The 12,055-nt window shown below is 33.3% G+C and overlaps 1 protein-coding gene across 1 annotated transcript in view; it reads right to left on the reverse strand.

Moving 5' to 3' along the window:
* Positions 1 to 2,615: 2,615 nt before the first annotated feature.
* LOC117340267 overlaps positions 2,616 to 12,055 on the reverse strand; it is a 36,897-nt gene continuing 27,457 nt past the window's right edge. Inside the window, exons 2-3 of the mRNA XM_033902023.1 lie at positions 11,369 to 11,512; positions 2,616 to 9,589 (exon numbers count right to left, since the gene is read on the reverse strand). Coding sequence (XP_033757914.1) covers positions 9,387 to 9,589; positions 11,369 to 11,512 — 347 coding nt within the window. The 3' untranslated portion in view covers positions 2,616 to 9,386. The remainder of the gene's footprint in view (positions 9,590 to 11,368; positions 11,513 to 12,055) is intronic.

The following is a 12,055-nucleotide window of genomic DNA, read 5'->3' on the forward strand; positions in this document are numbered from 1 at the left end:
TTTCTCTCTTTATAATAGTTATTACAAAGCATTCTACATTCAGTAATTTACAGATGTACCTCGTTGCTTCACATTTTTATTCCCAAAATTGCGTTCGAGATAAGCAGGATGTTTGAGATCAGTATAACGAATTTTGGCTGTACCACAATTTTTGAAATTTTAACAAGTCGGCTGATATCGGTTGACATGTGCATACTGTAGCTAATTTACCAAATATGTCAGAAAAGGAAAAGTTGCAAGCTGGCATATATAACATTTTATTCTCCTTGAATCTGTAAAACTCTACTATCAGTTTCTTAGTAAACGTAGCAGTCAAAATATTTTTCGTGCTTCTTTATTTTATAGAGAGTTACCAGTGACCGACCTGTATCATACGGAACATATATTTCCAACTTTCTGTTTCCCTTAGTGAATTATGAGGACAGGTGTCCAGGTGGATATTAAAGGTCGTACAGACACCCATACATAGATCTACCTGTATAAGTATATCCTTTTGTAACACCCACAACATATTGATAATTATCATGATTATCATTTATTTGTATGTTAAAGATAATAATCATTCACACAAGCGAAATCATCGATCACTTCTAGGAATAAACCAGGATGTTACAAAGTTCACATTTTATCATGCGTTTGATAAATCTGTTTGTGAATACCCGGTGTTTTTCTGTCCTACATGTAGGACGTACATATTGTATATGATGACGCCCAATGGTCATTCGTCAGAGGTGACTAAATTCGAGATCTTATCTTTCTCCGGCTTCCCTTCTCTTTGCGCGCCCTTAACATCAGTCGAGTCCGAAAAGGACGAAACAGTTTTTTGATAGTGATGATGTAACTATATTTCACCTGGTTATCACGTTTAAATCCAATATTTATGAAATTTATCGCAGCAGATTTTGACAACTCTTCATCCGTTTTCTTCCATCCCCTAGATATCAACAAGTCATGCCCTTGAAATCACTGAACAGGTCTCTGAGGGTTGAAACAGCTGTATGATGTCCCTGAAATCACTAAACAGGTCGATGAAGGTTGAAACATCTGTATGATGTCCCCGAAATCACTGAACAGATCCCTGAAGGTTGCAACAGCTGTATGATGTCCATGAAATCACTGAACAGGTCCCTGAAGGTTGAAACAGCTGTATGATGTCCCTGAAATCACCGAACAGGTCGATGAAGGTTGAAACATCTGTATGATGTCCATGAAATCACTGAACAGGTCCCTGAAGGTTGAAACAGCTGTATGATGTCCCTGAAATCACTGAACAGGTATCTGAAGGTCGAAACAGCTGTAGATGTCCTGACATCAATGAACGTGTCCCTAAGGACGAAACAGCTGTATGATGTCACTAACATCATTGAACGAGTCCAAGAAGATCAAAACAGCTGTATGATGTCACTAACATCATTGAACGAGTACCTGAAGGTCGAAACAGCTGTATGATGTCACTAACATCATTGAACGAGTCCAAGAAGATCGAAACAGCTGTATGATGTCACTAACATCATTGAACGTGTCACAAAGGACGAAACAGCTGTATGATGTCACTAACATCATTGAACGTGTTCCATAGGACGAAACAGCTGTATGATGTCACTAACATCATTGAACGTGTCACAAAGGACGAAACAGCTGTATGATGTCACTAACATCATTGAACGTGTTCCATAGGACGAAACAGCTGTATGATGTCACTAACATCATTGAACATGTTCCATAGGACGAAACAGCTGTAAGATGTCACTAACATCATTGAACGTGTTCCATAGGACGAAACAGCTGTATCATGTCACTAACATCATTGAACGTGTCCCAAAGGACAAAACAGCTGCATGATGTCCCTAACATCATTGAACGTGTCCCAAATGTCAAAACAACTGTATGATGTCCACAGCATCACTGGTGATAGCCCGAGTTTCCTCTGGCCCTGACACCATTTCTGGTGCAGGGCAAGAGCGCACTACTATATGACAACGTGGAATTCTACGACACCGTTTGGTGTCGCTAATGGTGGAAATAAAATAAAATCGGTTGTGACATAACACTAACCTTACAGATATGGATGTATGAGATATTTATTTACCCCAGAATACCCATTTAGTCCTATCTAGGTGTTTTCTTCTGTCAGTATAGACTCTCGCTTTTCGTAAGTCAAAAATTACTGTTGACCCGCCATTTTGCATGTGACGCAATGAACCGAAAAGACCACATAGCATGACTAGCGTAAAGCGAGCGCCTCTACTGATGGAATAAAACACTTAGATGGGACTAAATGGGTGTTTTGGGGTAAATGGGTATCTCATTTATCCATATATGTAAGGTAGGTGTTATGTCAGACCCCATTTAATTATAATTGCACAAAAAGTCCACGTTTTCATATAGTAGTGCGCTCTGGCCTTACACCAGACATGGTGTCAGGGTCAGAGGAGACTCGGGCTATCCGTCCGGTATCCGTTAGCTTCTTCTGTTGGCCAGATTATGAGCAGGTGGGGTGTCGAGGTGACGTATCAAGGATACATACAAAGTGGTTCGACACTTTGGACAAAATGATCACCTGACATAGGATGAAAGGTCAGGAAACATTGGAAACAAAATTACACAACCCCGCCTTCTACCAAGAAACCTTTATTACAAAGTCTACAAAACTATACAATCCATGTTTATATCAGTTTACACGCTATCGAGCTGTTGTATACAAAACCATCAATATGAATCATTGACCGGCTCGGTTGTATTATCCTTTGTTGGATCTTTTTGCATTAGAGCTGCCAATGGTGGCCTACAATGGACGAAACTCATGATCGTTGGTTCAAAAAGGCTCCAAACATATTAAGAACTTGTAATAAATAGAGCATACTTGAGATGAATTCTGCTAAAAATATATCTATGGTATTATCAAAAAGATTTAAATGATAGTTTATTAAAGAAAATAGCATTCAAAAATATTTTATTGCTAAAATTTTGGAACGAATTCATGAAGTTCCTATTATTTTGCTGAAATTCCTCATATTAGTAATTCCATGATGAATAAAATCGTATTTAGTAACAGATTCTCCTAGTTCCAAGCATCAAAGGTGTCAAAACAATTACATAAGTAGAAACACCAGATTTTAAATGTTAGTATTATAAATGAATTGCACCAATGTTTATACGAAAGCATGTGTGATATGTGCGGTGGTGAATTTTATAATTATATATGTATAATTTAATGATATGCATATCAAAGCAATGAAATTCTGACTCCTCTAACGCAATCAAAAATTAATTGATGTCATTAAAAATCACTTAAATATAACATTTGACTTAAATATAACATGAGCATACATATAAACAAATATTCCATAATTATCCTAAATGGGTTTTTTTTGCATATATTTTTCTCTTCAATCTAAATCTAAATTCGATTTTAAAGACTTGTTCAGTTGTAAATTCAACATTTCATAAATGATAAATCTAAAAGTAGTTCATTCCCTTATTTGTATTACAGAAAATTAAGATAGCTACTGACAATCTTTTTTAATCTTTCCATATCTAATGACCAGATAATAGAAAAAAAAATTATGAACCTGATGTGATAATGATCGATTACATGAAGCTAATTATAGTACATTATGTAATTTTGATAAAACATCACTGTCTGAACTATATACACAGTGAAACCATTTCTCATACAAAACATATGCCGTCATCATTTTTCGAAATTCCTCAAACTAAGGAATTCAGCTATTCAATAGCTATTTTGCTTTATAAAATCCCTATCTCACAGCTGGGATTGAACATTTTTAAGTGTCTTTCCAACTGAGATTTTTTTTTATAGTTGAGAGATATAATTTACCTCTGTTAATGGTTTTTTTCAACACATATGCATACATACTCTAATATGAATATATTTGAGAAATATTTTCTTTGATCTCCTTTAATTCAAGCAAATTTGAGAAGGGGGTCCTTAAGCGGTAGGAAATCACTGGCCTACATTTTTATAAACTAAGTAGGTTAAGTTTACATTCACAAACAGCGTGAACAGTAATATAAATCACTTGCCAACATCTCCTTTCTTATTTTTACAAAAACCGTTACACCTTTTCGCAAGAACGTAACTCAGTATATCTTTGTAAGTTAATATCATAAATACGTGAGAATATTGCACATGCACAACCACAAAAATAAAGTCATTTAAATATTTGTTCAGAAACAATATCAATGTAAATCTATCAATGCAACGATGACATTTTAACCCGAAAAAAAATGTATATAAGGAGTTAAACACTAGCTTTGAAGAAAAGTTCTAGCATTAGAACTCTTTTCATAAAGTTTTTTAAATAATAATTTATTGCCTCAAATATTTTAATGATTGATCATTCAAAACTATTTATCAAAGCATTAATTAAACCAAAAGTAATAAAAAATATTGTTTTCTATATACATAATTGTATTTTCTAAATATCAGTATAATCTTATACATAATGGTAAGTTTTAAGAAAATATCTCAAATGTTCTGCGGATTTTAAAGCTAAAATTTGATTTTATTTGATGTCCATTGAATTTGAAATTATTTCCTGATATTTTTAGAGAAAATATAAATCATCACACTTCAAGCCAAATTTATTCTATTCTACCTCATTAACAACAATCTAATTAAGAGATTAATTACTGATGATATATAATGCTGTGTGGCTAAGTTAGCAATGTAACTTTATAAAAAACATCTTCAACTACAACATAAATACCAAAAAAAAAAAATCTATGAAAATATTATTAAATCTAAAAGTAGCTGAAAAAACATCCTTCTGACAGTGATAAACAACGATCGGTGAGAGGAAAATGTTTGTCAATTTGTCTAATAATTCTGATTATTTTGATTATGAATGTCGTTTTCATTATTAAAATTTGAAAATTATTTCAAATATTATTGAGAAGATAAATGAATCACAACAGTTTGTAACATTAACACCATGACAATCAAATTTGACAAATGGCGAAAAAATTATAATCAGCAAAATAGTAATACCAATACATTGAACATGCAAGTGCTAAACTCATACAAACACAAGCCTACTATCGGATAGCATTGTAAAAGTCTTAGGCAATCTAATAACAGAGGACTAGCCCCTATAATGAATATCGGAGCCAGCCAGGTATGAATTCGGTAAGAAAATCTGCAACCTTATACATATCGGTGTCTGAATCGAGACCGATCAAGTATGAAATTCGGTAAGAGAATCTGCAAACCCATGGGATGAGTTTTTACAAAATTTCATAAAAACCACATCAGGGGAAATATGGCACGGAGACGAACAATTGAAACAAGCGATTGGCAAAATGTTTTTACACGCAACTCTACGGCACATTGTTAATTAATTCATCAATCACCAAGTCACGATCAAAATTTCGAAAATCAGAATTCATATTAATTTCTGTGAAAAATACCCATGGACACTAATTAACCAATTATCATGTGGAGTTTTAAAAGGAATTTTTCACAAGGATAAACTTATTACAGGCAATGAATAGCCATATCAAAATATCAAAGGACATAGTCACATGATTCTACCACCATTACAAAAAATATAATTAATATTGAATTCTGAAATAATCATTAATGAAGCATACATACAAAAGATTCACTAAACCAGATACACAACACTATATGAAAAATGCATTTTGAAACAAGCAAAAGCAAAAAAAAACAATGATAGCCTTGTGAAAATCATGACATTTTTGTCAAAATCAAAGATAAATGAAATGATTCGTAAAGTCAGATTACTGAAAAAAATTAATCATATGAATTTTAAGATCATAAAAATATTAAAGATTTTGATAATTTACGATAACATTTCACCTGAAAAACACCAATGGTATTTTGATACATGTAATTTTCAAACTAAATCCTTTCTTATAAGAAATATATTTAGAATACCCTTGAATAAGTTACATAATTCCTGAAATCAAGTGGTTGATACATACATCTTATTATACACTTGTGCACTCTAACAGTTGAAAAATATTTCCCCAATGAGTTATCTGCCCTTGGTTTTTCAAAATTATGATACATCAAAGGAAAACGAAATGTAAATTTCATCAAATTGTTATGTGAAATATCACTTTTATAATATTGTTTTCAAAAATATTGATTTTTTTTCCCCCTCATGTCCTGACCAAATTTCACGAATTCCAATACACTATAAATATGTGCTCTGTTTTGCATGAAATTCGTAAAATTTTCTGTAACCCTTGGCCTCATCTCCTTTCATATCATGGACAGACAGGCTTTTTTATAATTCAGAAATTTAATTAAAATTTGGAAAGGGGGATAACTCTTTAAGGAAATAAAACTGTGACTAGAAGAGAGAAAAAATAATGAAATGAGACAAATATACTTCGTACCCGACCCAGAGCACTCGACATTTACAATCCAATCACATTTACACCACTGTCAATAACAAGGTATACTGTACGACTATTGTCAATGCTCGCAAATAATCTACTAATATTCTGATTATTAACAAACTAATTGTTTGGGGCAAGTTGGATTTGAATGGGCATATACTGACACTGAAATTCTCCTCGTTTTGTTTAAAATTTATTCTTGCAAAAATCATTTTTAAGAAGACTTTAACAAATTTTTAAAAGATTGATTGGTTCTGGGTTTTTTTGTTTTTTTTCAATGGAGTTTTTATGATGAGAGAGAAGGTACAGGGTTATAGGTATCTATATATTGTGTTAAAAGGTCACTTCAGTCTTCCAGTATGCTATCCTTGCATTGAGTTCTCATCATGGAAGATAAAAGTCAATGAATTACTTCCCCTTAATAAATTAATTAAGAAGCTTAATCACATAACTGACCCATTCTACCATCTCATAGGGCCATGTCATAAATATCATATGTGTGACACTTTTTGTGATGTCACAAGTACTTTATGACATCACAATGAATCTGTGGTGTCACAAGTACTTTATGACATCACAATGAATCTGTGGTGTCACAAGTACTTTATGACATCACAATGAATCTGTGGTGTCACAAGTACTTTATGACATCACAATGAATCTGTGGTGTCACAAGTACTTTATGACATCACAATGAATCTGTGGTGTCACAAGTACTTTATGACATCACAATGAATCTGTGGTGTCACAAGTACTTTATGACATCACAATGAATCTGTGGTGTCACAAGTACTTTATGACATCACAATGAATCTGTGGTGTCACAAGTACTTTATGACATCACAATGAATCTGTGGTGTCACAAGTACTTTATGACATCACAATGAATCTGTGGTGTCACAAGTACTTTATGACATCACAATGAATCTGTGGTGTCACAAGTACTTTATGACATCACAATGAATCTGTGATGTCACAAGTACTTTATGACATCACAATGAATCTGTGGTGTCACAAGTACTTTATGACATCACAATGAATCTGTGATGTTACATGACTTCTCTGTAGAGAAAAACCTATCAACCGAATCAAAATTCATCTTTTCTTATAAAAAAAAAAAATTGATAGTTTTTATTTACTTTCTCAAAAATGTAAGTTATATGATAAACAGAACCTTACACTCCTGGCTGTATAATATGTAATTTACTCAACTTGTTCATTATTTTATAAGTCAAATGCCTCAGATTATTGAACTCATTAAATAAATTCCATATCACACAGCAACCTGTATATGAACCTCCATATCAGGAAAAATTCAAATATAATTTCAGCAAAAATGTGTACGAGGTAAATATAAGGGACTCGATACAATGACTTTTTTAGTCTTTTTTTCTTTTCCTTTTTTTTACCAGGCATTGTTATGACAATGGTATAAATGTCCAGTAAAATTTTCTGTCGACATGATGGAGCCACAGCACATTACAACCTCCGCTGTCAAATCACACGAGGAATGAATGACTAGATAATTATACATACATATCTATATACAAATCAAGGGAGAGTTATCTCCCCTGGCTGGAACTCGCTCTGTGCACGATCCCGCTAGGTGACCAACCAAGCCAAACACTTCAATATCTTGAAGACAGGTTTACATAAAAATTAAAAAAAAAAATATTTTCAATTATCACGAAAAAAAATATTCTTAACAACATTCAAAATAATTCTCATAGCTTATGACAAAAATACTCCAGTTCTGCACACGATTCTAAAACAAATATGACATATAACTGACATCATATAAATTTGGTAAATTTCACTGATAATGCTGAAAATTGATGTAAAAAAATCTTAATTTTTTTTATGAAAGGTACAATTGGCTTGGTTGATTTCCATTGTTCTTGTAGCAATAAATTGTTAATATGCAAATATATATTTTTACTGGAACTATAAAGATATCATCACTTTTTATAAATATATACAAAATATATACAATGGATAAATATAAACTTTGTTTAGAAACATTCAAATACCTCCCTAAATATGAAAAGATTTTTGTCTGAATGAAAGGGAAGTAACTCTGATGCTGCCTTGTTAAAACCAGGAAGACACTTAATTTTGTATTTTTAGCTTCAGGCATCAGGGTTACCTTCTCACACAACCCTTGTAAATCACAACTTGGATAAAAAAAATTGTCAACAATAGGTATATTTTAGTCTCAGTATCAAAGCAGAAATTACAAAGAGGTAAGAAAGGACCATCATCTGTATTGAAAAAATACAAATGTATCAAAAATTATGTTTCAAACAAATTTGATATACTGTACACATAGAAAAGAAAGTCTATATACAAATGCTACCTGTAGCTACAAATGCTACCTGTAGATACAAATGCTACCTTTAATTACAAATGTTACCTGTAGCTACAAACGCTATCTGTAGGTACAAATGCTACATGTAGCATATTGTAACTAATGACCATTTTAATTTGATGACTGGCAATGAAAGTCAAACGGTACTTTCTTTGTAATCGGCATTTTTCTTCCCTAAAATTGTCATACTGTCATGAAAGGATTACTTTACAATCTTTAGGATTATTTTTGTTAATAAAAGTAATATAATATGACAAAAAAAATTAACACCAATCAAAATTCAGTCATGATACAAAACAAAATCGTCAAATTTGAACGAGTTAAAAAAAAACCCAAGACAATCAATTTATCAATTACCAATGTAGCAGTGAAAACTGCACTTTGTTTTTAAGTCAAATTTTGATATTTCATAATATAAAACTCATGCAAATGACTGAAAGTGCAATTTGTGTCAATTATTTTTACATGTGATTGTAATTAGCTAACCTGTTCGAAAAAACAAACAAAAATATTTCATTAAAAGGAAAAAAAAAGTAAGTATTTTGGCAAAAGTCCTGTACAAAGAACGGTGGTGAAAATTGGACCAACAAAATTAGTCCAACGTAAGGATCTTTTGTTATTAGCATCAATACACGTAGTCACTTCGTCCTACACAAAAGTACAGTATGCTAGATATTAGTGCCATCCCTGTGGCTCCTACAGCGACCCAGAAACTCCAGCCGAACAAAAGCATCTCCGTACTAGTGGTCTGGGACTCCATCACGATGGCCTGTTTGTCCAGGTAAGCTTTGGTTCCGAACACGCACACAGCGACAGCCAGCAACAGGACTGCAGGTAAGATATGACAGGTTAAATTTAATTGAAAATCAGGGTCAATTTCAGGAATATATACCTCCATATATACCTACATTATATATGATCAATTTCAGGAATATATACCCTCATACCTATATATATGATCAATTTCAGGAATAAATACCTTCATACCTATATATATGATTAATTTCAGGAATAATATACCTTCATACCTACATATATATATGATCAATTTCAGAAATAAATACCTTCATACCTACATTGTATATGATCAATTTCAGAGATAAATACCTTCATACCTACATTATATATATCAGAAAACTTCCATGTTTTCACCTCAATTTTCTACACATAATATATCTACACTTTTTACAGTTTAAAAATCTTCAATAGGGTACCGGAAAGACCACTAAGAATAAGGTGTTTGAATTTAGATACATGCATTAGTTTGTCAAAATGAAATCTATAAATTATCTGCAGTTTGAAAGAACACAATTATATAGCTGTGTTAGAGTTATCTCCCTTCAGTTTAAAATGATCATTATCAAGCAAAAATAAACATTTCAAAGACAGATGTAAAGTTGTGAACTTAGATTTTGTTTCTTTGAACATCCTCGGCACATTCAGATAACACAGAGACAGCTATTTGAATATACATACTACTATATAGATACACCAACTTTACCATGACACCACTAGGGAGCAATGTCCATGGGTAATTGTTGTATCCTTCTACTTATACAAACTCTTTACCATGACACCACTAGGGAGCAATGTCCATGGGTAACTGTTGTATCCTTCAAGATACACCAATTCTTTACCATGACTCCACTAGGGAGCAATGTCCGAGGGTAATTGTTGTATCCTACTAGATGCACCAACTCTTTACCATGACACCACTAGGACTCTTTACCATGACACCACTAGGGAGCAATGTCCAAAGGTAATTGTTGTATCCTACTAGATACACCAACTTTTTACCATGACACCACTAGGGAGCAATGTCCAAGGGTAATTGTTGTATCCTACTAGATACACCAACTTTTTACCATGACACCACTAGGGAGTAATGTCCATGGGTAATTGTTGTATCCTACTAGATACACCAACTTTTTACCATGACACCACTAGGGAACAATGTCCAAGGGTAATTGTTGTATCCTACTAGATACACCATCTCTTTACCCTGACTCCACTAGGGAGTAATGTCCATGGGTAATTGTTGTATCCTACTATATATAGATACACCAACTCTTTACCATGACACCACTAGGGAGCAATGTCCAAGGGTAATTGTTGTATCCTTCAAGATACACCAACTCTTTACCATGACACCACTAGGGAGTAATGTCCATGGGTAATTGTTGTATCCTACTATATATAGATACACCAACTCTTTACCATGACACCACTAGGGAGCAATGTCCAAGGGTAATTGTTGTATCCTTCAAGATACACCAACTCTTTACCATGACACCACTAGGGAGTAATGTCCATGGGTAATTGTTGTATCCTACTATATATAGATGCACCAACTCTTTACCATGACACCACTAGTACTAGGGAGCAATATGTCCAAGGGTAATTGTTGTATCCTACTAGATACACCATCTCTTTACCCTGACTCCACTAGGGAGCAATGTTCAAGAGTAACTGTTGCATACTCAGGCAGTCATATTATTTCAAAGACCGAGTGTATGATTCATAAAAAGTTAATACAATTGCTATTTACAGGTGAGTAACTTACATTATGATGACCAGGTGAGTCATTATGGCAGGTGAAATACTTACAGGTGAGGTTAGCGAAGGCGCCGGTGGCCTGATGAGGATTACAACCTTTACAAGTCCAACAGAGGGAGAACAAACCAATCAAAAGGGACAACATTGAGCTGGCGACGGCACATGACATCAAACCCTGGACAGCCTTGAACCAATCTGTAAAAACAATAGTTATAATCATATATAGGCTTTAAATAAAGTATGGCGCTTCCTGCTCTCAAAATTGTTCTAGCATATTCATGTCATGAAAAGCATTTTATAACTATGCCAATGTGATTAAAACCATATCATGATCTGCGCTCCCGTTTTATAAACTCCACTCCACTACATGACGTAGACGAGTGTCGTTTATTGTAAAATATATCAGGGATTTTCGGAAAGTTTCCTACAATTTTCCAACTGGGTCCATGGTCCAATGAATTGGGAATTTCTATGCAACAAAATGTGACATTGGGAAAAACAAAAAATAGTGAAATTGATACAAATTTCAGTTTTTCTTTGATGAATATCTGCATTTAAATTATTTTTTATCTAATTTTGTTATCTGTTGCTGTTTTTTATTTTTAAAAATTACCTTAATATAGATGTATACTTAATCATTCAAAAGTGACTTCAAAATTGGGAATTTTTCAGTGCTATTTTCAGATTTTTTTAGGAGAATGGGTCCTTTTAATGGACCCTGTTTCTATTGTAGGAAAA

Source organism: Pecten maximus, chromosome 13, assembly GCF_902652985.1.
Source record: "Pecten maximus chromosome 13, xPecMax1.1, whole genome shotgun sequence".
NCBI classification, from domain to species: Eukaryota; Metazoa; Mollusca; class Bivalvia; order Pectinida; family Pectinidae; genus Pecten; species Pecten maximus.